The sequence below is a fragment of the Platalea leucorodia genome (genome assembly GCF_965183815.1).
Source record: "Platalea leucorodia genome assembly, chromosome: 5".
Taxonomy (NCBI): Eukaryota; Metazoa; Chordata; class Aves; order Pelecaniformes; family Threskiornithidae; genus Platalea; species Platalea leucorodia.
In genome coordinates, this window is record NC_138827.1 from 27,687,646 (window position 1) to 27,704,992 (window position 17,347).

Below are 17,347 nucleotides of genomic sequence, written 5' to 3' on the forward strand. Positions count from 1 at the left end.
TCAGCTTGCTCTCTCTTTAATGTTCTGAAAAACCTTACCCATTCCACTAAGGAAGATTTCTTTGAAACAGGTCCTTTTTCAGAAGCGACAAGCAGGTGGGGACAGCACACTTGAAACTGGAAAAGCTGGAGTCAGAATGTGAAGTTAGAGAGATCATCGAGGTACGTTTTCTGGGTGAGGTGTCGTCTTCTAGTAAGTAGTATGAACACAAAGGGAAGATGAATACTCGCATTGCATAAATGTGTCTGTGTACAGGTGACAGTTTTGTACTGGATGAGTTCGATAAACAATGGGTTGTTCTTTGCTTTGTGATTTCTTGACGCTTGTCTCAGCTGTGACCGTTCCAGTACTGGGAACTTCTTAGGGACTCTGTTCTGCAAATGTTCTGTATCAAGATAGTTTTCATTGTCAGGATCAGAAATTCAGGCGATTCCCAAAAATATTTGTGTTGGTAGCTAACAGATCAAAGAGTTAAGTGAAGACTGACAGAACGGACAGAGAGCTGCTGTAAGATCCAGTAGGAGATCACCAAGTGGAACCTTAAAATAATCCCTCGGGCTGCATCACAGCCACGCTCAGGACATTGCTGCCCTTAGCGTCCCCTCAGCTGCCCGTGGAGTCCGGGTACTTCGGGGGGCTTGGGGCGCGGGAGGCAGAGGTGGTGCAGCCACTGGCGCAGCTGCCCTGCACGGGTTGTGTGGGGGACCTCCTCTGCTGAGTTATGAATCCAGGCACGCACGTGGCTGTGACGCCTCCCAGCCTTGCAGTCACCTGCAGGTGATCTCCGTCATCTTTTAGTCATGGGGAAACAAAGTCAATGGTTGCCTGAGGCACTATAGTTTGAGATTATCGTTCGTATGTGCGCTAACTGCTCTTCTTTTTGTGGTTCTTTCAGATTTTTGATGGCAGAAAGCCCACTGGAGGGAAACTGGAGGTAAAAGTCAGACTCAGGGAGCCCCTCAGTGGTCAAGATCTTCAAACAATTACAGAAAATTGGCTGGTCCTTGAACATTAGTTCTATCTGAGGTATGAATACTGCATCTAAAGATGGTCTGGCCAGAACTTGACAGGGCTACAGATAAACTCTGCTTGAATAATGTCTTTTGTTGACATTGACCTAATTACACAGCTCTGGCTTTGATACCATTCATCTTTGTATTTGTAGTGGTGAGCTGACATAATTTCAGAAATGAGGTTACAGAATCTCTGATTAGTTTGGATATCAAAGATGCTATTTCACAGTCACTTGAAATACAGGGAATGCTCCTAGCATCACCTTTATTTAGAATAGTATTTAGAAAATAAGATTGACAAGCCCTTTCTAGGAGGGAGGGTGCTTTCTGTCCCTCCTTATTGTTAGCAAAAAACCTTTCAGAGTTAGCGAGGACCCTTCTTCCTCTGCCAGAAGCTAGAGAAGGGCATTCGGTTGTCCCACAAAAGTCTGTTTGACTTCAACTGAAAGGGAGACTATTGGAGACAGGCTTTCTTCTGGATACTGGAGACTTCTGGACAGGGAGAAACTGTACAGTTGAGTACAGGCTACCTGAAGAACTGTGCCTGGTGCCCACTGTGCTCATATCCCGTACAGAAGAGGAGCTGTGTGCTGCCAAAGTGGCTGTATATTAGGATGAAAAAGAAGTAGGCTTCCTCTTCTTGCCAGCCTCTATGGAAACTGCTTCGTTTTGGAGCTTGTCTTCCTTTCTCGTACTCTGGTTTTTAGGTATTAGAAATTCTTCCTTCTTAAAAGGAAACGAAAGCAAATAAATACCAAAAATTCCGGTGACTTTTTTTTTTTTAAAGTGATTTTCTACATAAAGAAGTCCATCTGCCCATGGAATCTCTAACTCAGCCTACTTTTATGTATGTGTCTGATGTTGGGAAGAAATTCAGATTAGTTGGACACAATCACTGATAGCCTGAAACTTAGGTCCTCGCTTCTCCCGCAGCTTATGCTCATAAAAGCACGGAGATGACGCTGGCGCGCTAGGGACGGTCAGTTCTGCCTTCGGTGCACGTGCAACTTGCCTGCAGCCCTCGGGCGTTATTGGCCGGGGTGTGACCGCGTTGGTCCCCTCTGAGCAGGGATTTATTGTACTGTGGTAGCAGGTAGAGTCCTCCTCGTGGACCATGGCCTCGCTATACGAGCACGGAACAAACCTCACCTTTTCTCATGGGAAACAGATGATGTCCAAATACAAAGTTTGTAATAAGTAATCCCTCTTCCTTTGCTTGAGCTCCTGAAGTCTCTGTGCTCCTCCTTAGCGTATTGTTTTGCTCCGCATTTATAAATGGCAGTTAAGCTAATATTCGTCAGCTTCGCAGCGACGTCACCTGTTTGCCACGCCTTTGCTTCCAAATTGTGTTAGATTTTACAGACGGAGAGGGCTTGTTTCAATACACAGGTCTGAATTTGTTGCACCAGAGGGACTGTTTGTCTCATGATTTCTTCCTCACAGCCCAGGAGGTCAGTAGGCTGCCCGGCAGCTTCACAGTTAGGGTGTGAGGGAGGCTTTGATGACCATAATCTGAAGTAACAACTTGGCCTTGTGCGGTGACTGGACACCTAAGCGTTCTCAGTCACTGGAGCTTAATAATTTTGCCCCATTGATTCTTCTAGTTAACCATCCAGAAAATTCATGTCAGCATTTTACATATAACGTGACCTTGAATTGTGAACATCTATTAAGTACTGCATCAAGTAATTTTGTTGTTTTTTGTTTGTTTGTTTTTCCCCAGATCCATTGGAATGTTAAAAGATGTGGGATGAACGTATGTAGAAAGATGCTGCTAGCTGCAAGCACCAAAGATGTTAAATGAATGCACTACTGAACCTAATGTCTATTTTGATAACAGCCATAACACTTATTAATAACTTCAAGGCAAATGTAAGGCTCTGGAAATTTGCTGCTGCAGGGGATTGTTACTAGTCTACACTAAAATAGACAGAATTGCCTTAATGTGGGACTACTAATGTAGCACCGGGATGAATGTTACATTAACTATGCATAGTGGTGTGTGAAAAGTTTAGCCCCTTAAAAATTCCCTGAGGCACTACAAAAACTTTTCAGTCAAGTCGCAGGTAAGACCTTTACTAGAATTCATTTTTTTTCAAGTGTGCAAGCAGCCAACGTGGTACAGTGAACAGTCTGCTACTGCTTTTTCTGTTCTCTCTTATCAAGGCCTGCTTGGGTTTTTTTGTTTTGTTTTGTTTCCTAAAATAGAGGAGAGACAACTCGGGCAGCAGCCTAGCAGCGGTGTGTCCCTCCTCTATGCATGCCACTGCAGCATGAAGTTCAATGGGATGTTGCCTTGCAGAAGAAAAGAATGCAAGACTTCTTAGCAGCAGGTGTTTACAGATCTACGTTTTTGTTCGGGCTACCAGTTGTCTGCCATGCTTGCTGCTCTGCTTCTTCAGTGCAGCCCGGGTACTGTGCCTTCATCCTTTTTGCTTTTGGTTTTTTGGTTTTTGTTTTTTTGTCGGTGTTTTTGTTTTTGTTTTTTTTTTTTTTTTTAATTTAAGGAAGGAGAAAAAAGGAGTACAGTAGACTCTGCTGCTTCCTAAATGTTCCTTGCATTTTTACAAAAATAGGCTTTTACAGTTCTTCCAGGTGATGGGGAAAATAGCCACTCTTTGTCATGTAGAAAACTGGATTATGACTATTTTCAGGAATGCTCTTGATCAGCAGCATACAAAAAATGGTACCAAATACGTTTGTGTTTTTAAATCTCTGTGAGCTAAGAGAAACGAGTGATGTCAAAGGAGAGGATGTGCCTGCACTGGGGAGCCGGAGCGCTCCTGCCCCAGCTGTTGAGGTAGGGCAAGGTTGTAGACAGAAAAGAGTCCAGACAAGTAAGGCAGCGCTGCCTCTGTCTTCCTGAGCAGATGAAGACAATACAGTGTTTAGTTTTTAATTTCAATAAATTTAATATACAAAACTACATGTTGAAAATAAAAATATAATATGCAGTTTTTTGCAGTGTTAACTAACTGAATTGTAAAAGTACAATTTTTTTCTAAAACAAGTACTCATTTCTTAACAACATGGTAATTAAGGTCATTTAAAAGGCTATGGTTGAAGCAAACGTGTCAGTCACCAGTTGATAGTGTTTTGCACAAACATAATCCAAACCTAAAAGACTCTTGGGGCAAAGGAAGAGAAGATAAAGATTTTTCGCCTCTTTTACCGCATTATTAAGCGTAACAATGCAACTAAAGGAACTGGAAAGCCGCTGCTGTGGCAAAGCTGGAGTGCAGGCTCTAGAAGGAAGATTATTACTTAGTTTATGGAACGCTCTTCCAGATTCTGAATCTTGCCTACACCATGTAGTGCTGCGCTGTGTCCCAAAGTGTGCAAAAACAGCGTGCAGAGGGGCATCTGAAAGTACCCTTAGTCCAGCTCCGCTGCACAAATACGTAGGAAGGCTAGCGACTGTGTAACAGCTTAAGCTTTGTCCACCGTCAAACGTTAAGTGAGCCGCATTAAGCCAGCCACCTTTTCCCAAATGCCGAAGGTAAGGTTTCGCTTTGACGTAACACTTACCCTTTTACGTGTAGTAGTGTGCTACCTCTTGGCGGCCAGCTTTTATTTCTGGAGCTGGACCCCAGTTCTCTGGCCTGCCTTCTCCAAGTGTCGGGTGGTGACAGCTGTAATTTGCAATATTGGATTTGTCAGACTTTGCTTTTTTTTAAAAAGCAGTAGCCATTTATTCACAAATGCACTCTGTACATATACTGTGCTGTCTTTACATAAAATACATCGCTGCGTGTACAGTTACCTTTTCCTTTGCCCAGCTAACGCTGTATATTTGTTTAAAAACACATAGCATCAGTCTCACAGTAGCCTTGCACTTCCCTTTATATTTGAAAGGACACCTATGTTACTCACATACAGCAAAGGCAAAATAATCCCCGCTGCATCCACCGGAACTGACTGTGAGTAGGGACGATGCAATGTCTGTGTTCACCATAAATTAGCCCCTCTCTTCCCAAATTAACTTTCTGTATAGACGGGAGGAGAAACCTTCGACCCCCTTCCTGGGAGGGACTCAAAACAGCTGCTTTGCATGGCTATGGCTAAACAAACCCAACCCCTTCTGCTTTCAGCTCTTTCCCCTGGTTAGCAGCTTTCCATGGAGACTATAAGAATGTGGAACCCCATTTCCTCTGGCCGATTCTCAATTCCAGCTTCACAATGTTGTGGCAGATGTGAGCAGCTGCTTTCCTTACTAAAGCCCTCTCAGGTGAGACCAAGAGCGCTGGGCCAAGTGCAAGTGTTCAGAGCTGACCAGAAAGCCTTTTTCAGCAGAACATGCAAAAACAGCCACTCTAGACTTTTATCACAGGTAAGCTTTTACATGGTGCTGCTAATATGAAGTGCGAGCTGTCTTGTATTACATGACACTAGCGTTACACTACAGCATACAGCGAGGAGGAGACTGCAAGCTGCCCTGGGTGTTACTTTTCTTTAAAAAGCAGGACCTACTGGGGAAGAGGAATGAGATATAACTGCACTTTAGGGCTAATATTTCCTCTGCTTCATACCGATTCGTAAACAAAGTACAGAATAGCAGAGTTGTTCTAGGAGATTACAGAAATCTGCCGAGGTGATGGGTTTTTATAGTAAATAGAGGAAAAAAGTAAACTAGCCTATTACACACACAACACTGCAGTTTACATAATACCGCTTTCGGAGAGATGCCTGCCCTTCTGCTCATTTGGACACATATACAAATGTAGTTATGGCTAGGTAATCTTTCCGTATCTCTCAAGGGCTACTCCAAGAGTATTTCAACCAATAACCTGGTCAAAATAATGTAAACGTTACTTTTTAATGTCTACGGAATACCCACAAACGGCATTATGATGAGGTCAGAATGGAGGTCTTGATTGTTGTTTCTTACGTGTCCATCTACAAACAGTACAAGATTGGAGTTTCACTTTTTATTTACGCCCCAGTGATCTTTGCACCCGTTTGAGCATTTAGAGTACATGACTGTAAGTCTTTTAAACATGAGCATTTTTCTAAACAGTAACAGAAGTGTATTAGCTGCAAGGATAGCATAGCCATGTTGTAGTATAGAAGCTGCCCTGATCCTCTGTTTGTTGACAATGCATAGAAGATTTAGAATTATGGAACAACTGTCCCTCCCTCCTCCCCCCCCCTTCCCCAATAGTGTTAACAAAAGCTTAATTTTCCAGTTTTAAAGTGCAAATGATTCAGATACAACTGCTGCTGGAACAGGTCTGAACAGAAAATGAAGTCCTCTTATGAGATGTTTTCCAGAATATAAAAGATGAGCTCCATTATGACTGGCCCCTCACTCAACTGACATGCCCCTCCATGAATCACCGGAACTAAGGCACTGTCCAGGTCATTCATGTATTGAGAGGGCAGTGGCTGTCCATTACTCCCAGCTTGATAACCAACCTAAAAAATACAAAGTAAGAGTGGGTTTTACAGAGAACAGGACACCAGGCTCCGTGGGCAGTAAAAGGGAAGTGCGGTGCAGGTGGATGAGCTGTGTGAGGTGCTGTGGTCTCTGCCCAGGGAAGCCGGGCGCTTGAACAGGAGGTAGCAGGGACTAAAGCGGCTTTGCCACTTGTTTTTGTTCTTCTCTATGTTCCCAGGGGCTGCCTAGACAAAAGTAGCCTCTTTTTTCCTACTGCTTTCTCAAAGCAGATCATTCAGATCAGCAGGAACCGCACCCTGCATTATCAGATTAACTCAGGCAGTGTTTAAAAGCTGGTTGATCCTAAGAACATGTCCGCGCCAAGGCAAGGCCAGCTGTCTTGCCCTTCTCCTTCTGCTGTAGAGCACTCTCGAGGGGACCTTCCGTCTGTTTCTCTGCCTCATACGCAGTGTGGTCTTTTAAGAACAGCCATGCTTGTGAACAGTGTTTTATGCTCACTCAAGAATACATTTAATACACTCCTGTCTTTAACTTCTGGTGAAAAGGCCAATTTAGAGTCTCCTCTGAGCCTGTGGCAGGGCTGTTTGCAGGTGCTGCTACTGGCATCTGGGGGTCAAGCCTGCTGGTAATTCAGGCTAGGCACTAGCTTTCCAGTTTTAACAGATGGCCCAAAACACCAAACACCAGTCAGCACCACTGGATTAGCATCCGATATTGGTACTTCTTTTACCAAGAGAATGGTTGAAGTGTTGTATTCCCTTTTTGGGGAACAAACAAGGGAACACCCCCCAGTTAAACTAAAACTATGCAAGACTTACTTGGTCCGAGTCAAGTGTAACACGCAGACCGAGCTTAGTCATTCCATCTTCTTTCAACAATTTAAGATGAGGACAGAGAGCTAAACAGAAAGCCTTTGCCACATTTTCAGTCAGTCTGCTGTGATCAGCTGGGTCGCTCAGACCATTATGTTGCTCATCATTTTCCAGGAAAAACACCTGAGGGAAAGAGTTAACACAAGACATAGCACTGGGCTTTTCTAGAAAATAAGGTTACCAAGATGCTATTTAAACAAGTGAAGGCTTAAAGAAGAGCCGCTCAGGGAAGACCAGCAAAGGACCCTGAAGACAAGCCACCTTAGGGGAAAAAAAAAATAAAAAAGATGTCGAAAGATTTAAATGGTCCTGTTCTCAAAAACTTTTCAGTTCTGGTCAAAAGCCTCATTATGGAAATTCACTATGTATTGCACATAGTTTTTAATAAAAACCTGCTTTTAAACAGATTTTAATTTCAGAAAATTCGCATTTTCAGTAGAAGCCATCCCAGCCTGAAGATTTGTACTATTGTTGTCACTGAACTTGTCTCTGTTGAGCCCGTAAGGTGGTGATTAACCTGGTTCCTCCTGGGCAGGTTAAGTGAAGCACTTGAAGAAATCTTTCAACACTAGTGTTTGTGGGCTGGCGGAGTGAGGGGTAACATCAGCTATGCCAGCAGTTTCTGCAAGCGATTTATGCCACAGCACTTTCATTTGAACTTGCAACATTTTAGAGAGGGTGGCTCAAAATGACTTTTTAAAAAATGATTATTAAGGTTTGTCTCCATTTTAAAAGGTAGTTTGTAACACAAATGAAGCCAGCTGTTACGTTGCGTAACACAGTGAGCAACTATTTTCTGGTTCCCCCCGTGTTCCCCAACCACGTGCGAGAAGAGGTGGCCAATGCAGAGTGGGCTGCAGAGGCTGGCTGTGGTAGCAGCCTGAGCTGCGCAGCAGAGAGAGGGTATTTTATTCTGCACAATGCCGTACTGAATCTTTCCTTGGAGGTAGGAAAGGTAATAGAGGTTTGTCCTGAAGAATTTGCTGCTTTAATTTTGGCGAGTAGGGAGAGCAGGTCAAAAGAAGACCAGGCTGTAGCTGCAATCCCAAAATGCCAAGTGTCGGTTTACATGCAGCTCAGTGTGACTGACTTACTTCTGTCCACCGAATGACCTTTCCGTTTGCCTTGTACTCTGAGCCATGAAATATCTTCACGCTTGTTATAGACTCCATTGATTTGCCATCAATAGGGCTTACAACACTAAAAGGGAGGGAAAAGGGTGAGTTCCAACTTAGCAGAAGACATGAGCTGAACAGAGACCATCGCAGAAGAGTACTACACCAGGATCAACAGGCAGCTCCTCTGCTACACCTGAATCCCCCAGTGACCTCGCTACAGGTTTTTTCATAACTGAGTGCTCTGCAATTGGAACTGCTACTACACAGCAACTTACCGCCTCAGCTTAATGGGGCACAGATCAAAATTACCCTCAGAAGGGAACTCCCCAAAGGCTTCTCTCAGAGTGCCAAAGCCAATGATCTTGAATGCAGCTGCTAACTGTGATGGTGCCAGGTGCTAGGCCTGGAGCTCCATAGTGAGCAGCCCTTCTGAATGGGCTCCCACAGGGCTGAGCAGGAGGGAAGAGCCGAGAGGCAGCACGCTCCCCGCTGTCCCCTGCCGCTCCCACCCCTGACACCCACCCTGACACCCGCCCTGGGCAATAAGCACAAACCAGGTGCAGGAAGGACCTTCCTGAAGGTTTTCAACAAAGCTTCGCACCAGAGCTGCGATCTCACGAGGTGCTAACACAGCAGTGAGGCATTTCATACACGTTTGGTTTTCATTCATTTGTAACCTCAGGGTAGGCCAGCAATACCTGAAACACTACTTAGACAGCCCATAATTTAATTACAGAACCTAAGACTGGCCTGGAGAGCCTGAAACTACGGAACTATCCTTCTTTCTAGATGCTGAGTCCTTAAACATTGTACCCATCACAACAGCACTTCGCTGTCATAAATACTTAAGCTGCCATATACACCTTTCTTTTGGCTTAACTATCATCAAGAGTCCAAATATATTATTGATGGTCAGCAATTTTATTTCCAGCACTCCTTAATGCAAACTAAGCACCAAGAGAGCAAAGTGACCACAATATGCAGGGTTCAGCACTGAGTGTTGGCAGCAGATTAGTGGTTTCCAATAACTGGATATTAGCAATGGCAACAAATCCATAGCATTGACAACGGTCTAAATTGATGCCCCAAAGCTCTGGTATCTCAGTGCCATTTTCATTACATTTAATTGCATCTTATCACTCAAAATTGAGGCGAAGGCTTGTAATTCCTATTGATTTGAAGACTCATGCACCTTATAAGATCTATTAAGATTTTTAACAAATACAAACAGTTACCATTCAGTGTCAAGCAATTGCTCCTCTACTTACCCCTTACTAAAGTTTTTATCATCTTCTACCCACTGAATATGAACGTGTTCCTGAGGATCTTCAGCATCTACTTTGCCACAAGTGATGGTGAAGTCTTTCATCTCTCTCAAGGCCTGCCTCAGAGAGTCCATGCTCTCAGCAGTTATCTGGACCATTACTCCATCTAGGGAACCAAGAAATCCTCATAAGCCAAGATAAGCCACACTGAACAGAGCCTATGTAAAAAAAAAGAAATAAACATCCTTCCTCTTTTTGCAACAGAAAGGTTAAACATCTGTTTTAAGAGTCATAGGCAGCAATGCTACATAAGACCATTTCTGAGCTCTCCGAGTCCTAAAACATAGCACTGATGAGCGTTGACTAGGGAAAAGACAAGGATAACGTGAAGTCCGTCTACCAGGTGAAGTCAGCTCTAGCAATGGCCGTGTTAGTTTGCCTCAAGACTTCACACCTGCTCTAGCCAACCCTCAGAAACCCCGTGTGACCCTCTCCCCCCTCAGCTATCACCTCTGTTAGCACTGGAAGCAGCGCTCCAGCGGTGACAGAGTTTTTGGGAAGCCAATGCTGTGCCTGACAGTGGCAAAAGATACAGAATTTGGATTGGATCAAAGTTACTGCAGAAATAACTTGGGAATGATACACTTCCCCAAGGTACAGACTCCTTGCCTGAATCCACCTGTACCTCTGGCTTGCACTAAACCACCAATTTAGACACAGAAAATGGTATGAAGACCTACATAGACTGACTTACAGTGAGATGGCTGCTTTTAAGCCCTGGGTGACCACTCACCCATGGACTGCACGCTCATACAGCTGCAAGCTCTCAAGCTGGCACAGCTTAAGGAGTTCCTGCTCGTCAGCACAGTTGTGCTAGCTGACTGCACGCAGGGGCTTCTTGCATACCTCCCTCACAAACTGTAAGGAGCACACTTTAAGCACTACTGTCTGCACTGTCACATCTGCGGTGAGGTTAGACTACAAAGTTCTGTAGCTCAGCTGACAAGCAATAATGGCTTTCAATCCAGTGTACACAGTCGGCATTTATTTCTGGGATATGACAACTGGCAAAAGAAGAACAAACCAAATCAGAGAGGTACCAACCAGCTCAATGATCTCCACTTGTCATGTTCTCACCTGCCCACATAAAAGCATATAAACAATGCGCATTCATCATCTTAGAGAATGCAGAGCTATTTGGGAACAGAGTAAGTTGAGCAGGGCTTCCTCGCCTGGTCGGTGGATTACACGTTCCGTATTTCTTAGGCTCACAGTTTCCTCATTCAACCCAAACCAGTAGACTGATCACAGGCTCACAAGGCAGGTATTTCATATCTTACCCTCATTTTCTCATGTCCCTATTCTACAGCATCTGGACAAGTTCCTCCTTGTTAAAGGAAACAGAATTTTTTTGGCTAAAAAGTAGGATAAAGCTGAAGCAGCAGCATGATTCAAATGCCCAAGGCGCAACAGCAGAGCCCCGATAACTACAGAGCTGAGCAGTGTTAAGAGGGAAGCGGTGAGTTTTAAGCAAGCAGTTCAGTTCTTACCTTCTACTATGCTGGATTTGGCAAGGTAGCCTGAAGAGGATTTTAAAGCTCCACTGAACACAAAGAAGCTGGCACCAGTCACTGCAACAACAACAGGAGTGATTTAGTGAGGCTTTCGTCAAAACAATGCCTTACACAAGAATCAGGTATCACAGCTCTGTCATCCAGAGAGGTGATTAATCTAAATCAGGACAAACGCTGCTTAGAATTATGGTGACTTTAATGCACATCACAGACGTGGATATGGAAGGGCAAATCACCCAGTTATTTTCTAAACTGGACAACTGTTTTTCATCAACCTTAACGAATGCTCATATTTCATCACTCTCCCTCTCCCCATACACACCTCTAAGTTTCAGGACTAATTTAGGGTAACCAAGTACATAATTAATTAACTTCTAAATTTTACCACACAGCTTGCAAAGATTGTGAGCGAGCTGTTCATGGATCACACTGTAACACCAACCCACTGGCAAGGCCACAGCTCAAAGCCACCTGATTTAAAGTAAAATTCTCTTAAATGACCAGTAAGCGTCATGAAATTCCTGCTGGAAATCCCTCTTCTTGTCCCATATGTAAAATGAACAGAAATCAGATAAGACCATCAGTCCTGAGTGACATCCCATGCCCGTATACTCACTGGAGTGACTGGGGATGCTTGCAAAACATAAAAGTTGGCCTCTGTCTTGCTTGTTCTCATTTGGAGATAGTATAAATGAAATTCTCCCCAAAATCACAACGTTTAAATTCTCAGCGCACTGCTGCTGCAGCCTTTCAGCCTATTCTAACAAAAATAAAGCCTGGAAATTAGATGGTCTAATTGAGGTGAACATGAGGAGTTTCTTGAAGACGCGTTATTAAAATGCTGCTGCTGTTGGTTATTCCTATTTACCTTTCTCTCATACTAAATCTAATCTTCCTCCTTTCACATAGTATAGGTCAAGCACAGGCAACCACAACCTCACTTGTAGTCTCCAATAATGCCAAAGACAGCGCTCATTATTAATGTAGAGATGTTGCCTAAGCCAGTTACAGCACTGACCTCTGGAGCACCCCAAGTCCTGAGCTGTATTGTGCAAGCAGCATTACCATATATACAACGGAGCAAGCTGTTACGTGCTTTATTTTATGTCTGCTTGATCTATGAAGTTGCTAGAATACCTCTCAGACAAATTCAGAACAGCACCATTGACCTAGAGAAGGGTGATGTGGACTGTACACAGGATGCAAACCGCACAGTGTGCCCCCTGACATCTGAGATCGTGGATTCTGCAAGGGGAATAAAACACCAAGGGGGTAAAGGGCAGAGAGAGCAACGTGTTACTATTCCTTGAGTTGCATGTCTAACTCGCAAAGCTGCCCATTCCGTAACACCAGCAGTCGGAATTATTTTCTCTGAACATCTAACAGAAACTCAGTGAAATGCAGACAAACCCACTTCTGACCGATTCACAAAGCCACATGCTGGAACAGTAACGCAAACGGCAAAGAAGTCCCGCAGAGCGCCGGGAGGGACCGGCCTCCTTGTGAGCCCCCGTTCTCACCCTTCCTCGGCTGATTATGGATGCTGATGGCCTGCGTCTGGTAATTCCCGTCATCGTTCTGAACACACACCAGATGCGAGTCTGCTTTCTCATTGAAGCACGCTCCCCCTGCTAGAACATGCTCGTTGGATTTGTTCATGGCTTTCATCATCTGCAAACAAAAAGGTTTACCATTTCTACCCTGTTCATCAAGCACTACCATAAATAGGTGATTCTTGGAACCATTTAATCGGACAGAGCAAGCTTCTCAACACTCCTCATATTCTCATGCCAGATTTTAGCACTCAGAACCATAAACTGCTTTTGAAAAGAGCGTTCAGGTCTTATACTGCCTAGATGCTTTAAAACGCCACCTTTTATGTAATTAAGATAAATGGTATAAGGGATAGCTGAGCTATATAGGTTGCAAAAGCTATTATCTCTAGCTGTTTTAAAAAAATAAATTCACAGGAAAAAAACATTAGAAAAACATTGGGAGGAAATATCTGGCTTGTTTACACAACTACAGTTGCTTATGACATAAATCATAAATGCTGCCTCCACCGTTCACTGCTAGACTGGCACTCAGACTTGTGGCATTTAATCCTGGTTCTGCAATGACCAGACAGCAAAGCTTTAGTGTCTCTGTGCTTCACCTGCATGAACTGGTGAAATTGGGATCAATGTTCCTAATTTGAAGACTTTTTTAAAAGACCTGAATCATAGACATCAAGAAATAATTTTAATTCTCTGCAAAGGAGGCCTCCAAAAAGCATCCAAAAACATTTGTGAGATATATCTGCTCTTCAGTTTTGCTGATTATCATCTAACATACATGCCTTGACAAAATATTCTTGTAAATTATATAGCTGCTTTCCTTTTCTCCTCTCTTCCTCTTCATGGAGGCTCAGACTCTGAGATTTTTGATCCAAAAGAAAACTGAGGGAGTCATCTACCTCTGGAATTTGTTTCAAAACCAAAAATAATATGTTTGCTTAAAAGAAAAAAAGCCAAATTAAATTACACACACCCCCAGTGAAAACCCTGATGAGAAGGAAAATGCTGAATTATTTGACATCTCTTAACAGCACTCATACTCCCATCCTCTGCTTCCTCTAGCTGATAAGCATGCACATTACACGCAACACATTTGTCTCTCTCAGTCTAACATAAAACCTTAATTATAGTGTCAGGAACATTAGCTGATGCTCACTATTGACAAATGGGCACAGGTGTAATGTTTGGGGAGGAAACTTAATTAAGATTTTGCATCAGACAGCAGTGTATTTCATTATCTAGTTTATCATGTCATGCTCCAGAAGCAAGAGTTTAGCTCAACAGCAGCCATCTTTATGTAGCCCAGTAGTTGCTGTTAGCATAACAAGAAACAACTGGATGTGGCAACTGTACTTTGTAACAAGGCAACTGATTAAAAAGTGACAGTCACCTTTGCTGAGGGACTAAACAGGCAACTAAGTATCACTAGAAGTTGTAGAAAATTAAAATAATTTTGAAGATAAAAATATTTAATAATAAAACTGTATATTAACATTTGTTAATTACAGTCTGAACTCTCCACATTTAATCTGTCCATGAGATATGAAACAAGTTTTCCACTTTCTCGATAGTTTAAGTGACACTCTTTTCTAATTAAATACTGCTTTACATGAGAAAAAAGTAAAGGTCTTGTGGTTTAATTCATCTTAATTCAAACTATACTCAGATGAAAAATCTCTAGTAAGTCAATCTTTCAACTGGATTGCAAGGAATAATGTTAAATAAATAACACTTTCTCCATTTAAAAAGCTGAATCCTGGCTTCACACTGGAAAGAGAACCCAAGCACGATGCAGAGATTTTGCTAAGCTGCGTAACACGGGGATTTCCTCACAGGCCAGCTTAGTGCAATGTCTAACACAGAAGTGAAGCTAACGCACTTGGAAGCGCCAGGCACAGCTAACACTTACAGAACTGCATATTGTGTGCCAATCCGTATTTAATTCATGCAGACTTTACTGACCTTTTCCATTTTCTCACAACTACATCAAGAATTAATACACCTTTTAACAGACCCTTTATCTGCTTGCTTCATCAGTTTCAGCTTTTTCAAACTTCACATAAGAACACTTTTTCCTTTTTTAAATGTCTGTCTTTACTCTCACAATTATTTTACTCAAACGCTTCTTGCAGGGAAATTCTCTCTTGAGATAAAGCTGCATTCTGCTTTGATATTACCAGAACATTTACAAATACCATTTTGCCTAGGAGGTTTGCTCTCATCCCAACTGCTGATTGGTTTCAAAATACCAAGTTACCCCCCTCGTCTTCAGAGAGAACATGAAATCAATCACCTTCTCCATTGCTCTCCTTCGTTATTGTTCAAATATCTTCTCACCCAGCTTTCTCAACAGCACTACATCCTAAAGATGCTGATTGATTTTCTCACATGAGAAATCAAGTATAAAATTTAGATGTTGAGAGAAATTTTACATAAAATAAACAGCAACCCAGTAAGCGCTAATAAATGCTTTGAGTATGCACACACAACATAGAAGAGAAAAGCTAAAGCACTTTTTCCTCCTAGTTTGCCTCAAGTGTAAAGTTTGTCAACTTATTTGTTCAAATCAAACCAGTATTTTTATTATTTACAATTACACTTTATATGTAAACAGCTAAAAAACCTGAAGAAAAACAGTTTAAGAGTTTAATTAATACTAAATTGAATTGCATTCTTTCTGTGGAGCCACCCTCACTCACTCTCAAAACATGCGCTCATCATGCATTTATCATTTACTTTTGAGGCAGCTTTTACTAGTAGTAGTGAATAAAGTAGGCTTCCTTTAGATCCCGGGTTCTCCAACCACAAAGAAACCATACACAAGTGTATTTCTTACAAGCATTACCTCATTGTATCTGTTGCTAGGAATTTTGATGCTGGTTTTTCTGACTTCCATATCAACCACTAAACCTTGGACCACAGGCAGCGTGTACTGGTAATTTCTGAAGTCCTGGTAATTAAAACAAGTTTTTAAAAGTTAGGCATGATGATCATCATTAAGACTGTAAGTTTCACAACTATCCTAGTGACTACTAGTTAGCCCATTAAAATAATTGTAATCAGCGACTGAAAGGCAGGGAGGGAGGGAGGGAGACATCACAGCTTGTAACCTACATAATTGAAGTACACAAATGAAAAAACATCATCATGACTGTTAGCCATTTCACTCATTTTCTTACATCAAAATTAATATTCTCCAGCCTTGAATGTCAACACTGTATGTAAGAAAATTTGCTCTCTGTGTTCTGCTACATTACTGGACCGTTATTAGGTTTGCTAGTGGTGAGATTAAGTCATGCATCAAAGAGAATTTTCTGTATTGAAAATATTAGCAAAGTAGGAAGAGCTAATAACGTCGCTTCAGTTGAAGCACTGTAAAATCAGAGAGCTGTGATTGCACACTGTGATGACCTAGCACTTCTGAGGAAGGAATGTGAGCAACTAATGCACTCGTTTCAAGATCCAAACGTTCTCAGGTGGCCAGGTTTTGGCTGTTGATTCCTTTTTACAATTCACTGTGTTGTTGAAAGCTAACATCCAATATCAGTAACAGCAGGTAAATTCACCCAAATGCCCACTATTTCCTCTTGTCATCTTCTAAACATGCCAGCTACTATGTGCAACAGGAGTACAGTTCTCCCCACGTTTATCCATTCACACCGATGGAACGTGCAAACTCAGTCTCAGCACTTACTGCAAGAAGGTTCATAATCGTGTGTCCAGTCTCTCCGAACAAAGGCTTACGAAATCTGACACTAAAAAGCGGGCATGGATAAACTAGGATAAAATAAAACAGAGAAGATCAGATTGAAATTTACATACTGAGATTCTGCAGAAACAGATTCAAATACAATCTCCTCAGTTGAATATGGTAAGCAGCAGCAAAAGAAGAGACTGGAAAGAAGACCAGAGTTTAAAAAGCAAAAGGGAAGAAGGGTTTAACATTACAATGCACCTTACACGTGTATGATGGCTCCTTGCCCAGCACGCTAGAAACAATAAGAAGAATTATGTGGAATGCTTACAAGTGCCACACTGCAAGGCTGAACCTAGCGATCTGGACACTGATTGCAAAGATGACCTTTCTAAATGCTTTTCTCAGGCTACTTCTTGGAATCGTCTTCTTCCTTTTTTATGACCATCCTGCTGTTCTCCACTACAGCATCATAAGCCTCTGGCTTCTGTGGCTGGCATGTGTGACATTCAAGTGATGATACAGATTATTTCATTTTCTGTTTTCATGATTTTATAAGAACGTGGCAAATTCTCTATAGGAGTATGTCAAAAACAATTAAAAGGACATTTACGGTATGTCAGCAATGCAAAATATCTGCATTCCTTGGCTGACTTAGCCATACTTGTAAAACATCCATGATGCAATTCAAAGTGTAGGGTATGGATCTGGCTACATTACATTATGTTGCAGCAGAAGCCATAGCAGTGCTTGAAACATGACTCATGCAGTAATATGTAATGCCAAGGTTTTCTAAACGCATGTTTGAAGGAAGGTTCCTAAAAACTATCCTCAGGCACTCAGCCTGATTTCCCAAA

The 17,347-nt window shown here is 42.4% G+C and overlaps 2 protein-coding genes across 5 annotated transcripts in view; one reads left to right on the forward strand and one right to left on the reverse strand.

Moving 5' to 3' along the window:
* Positions 1 to 3,856, forward strand: part of CC2D1B (coiled-coil and C2 domain containing 1B) — a 36,098-nt gene extending 32,242 nt beyond the window's left edge. For 2 of the 4 annotated variants that reach the window (XM_082313588.1, XM_082313589.1), the window contains exons 23-25: positions 71 to 161; positions 896 to 1,026; positions 2,737 to 3,853. In XM_082313588.1, coding sequence (XP_082169714.1) covers positions 71 to 161; positions 896 to 1,015 — 211 coding nt within the window. In that variant the 3' untranslated portion in view covers positions 1,016 to 1,026; positions 2,737 to 3,853. Of the gene's footprint in view, positions 1 to 70; positions 162 to 895; positions 1,027 to 2,736 lie in introns of all 4 variants that reach the window. The other 2 variants (XM_082313590.1, XM_082313587.1) reach the window with 2 other exon arrangements.
* Positions 3,491 to 17,347, reverse strand: part of ZFYVE9 (zinc finger FYVE-type containing 9) — a 62,414-nt gene continuing 48,557 nt past the window's right edge. Inside the window, exons 12-19 of the mRNA XM_082313597.1 lie at positions 16,491 to 16,573; positions 15,642 to 15,746; positions 12,761 to 12,911; positions 11,217 to 11,297; positions 9,670 to 9,832; positions 8,378 to 8,483; positions 7,230 to 7,406; positions 3,491 to 6,428 (exon numbers count right to left, since the gene is read on the reverse strand). Coding sequence (XP_082169723.1) covers positions 6,267 to 6,428; positions 7,230 to 7,406; positions 8,378 to 8,483; positions 9,670 to 9,832; positions 11,217 to 11,297; positions 12,761 to 12,911; positions 15,642 to 15,746; positions 16,491 to 16,573 — 1,028 coding nt within the window. The 3' untranslated portion in view covers positions 3,491 to 6,266. The remainder of the gene's footprint in view (positions 6,429 to 7,229; positions 7,407 to 8,377; positions 8,484 to 9,669; positions 9,833 to 11,216; positions 11,298 to 12,760; positions 12,912 to 15,641; positions 15,747 to 16,490; positions 16,574 to 17,347) is intronic.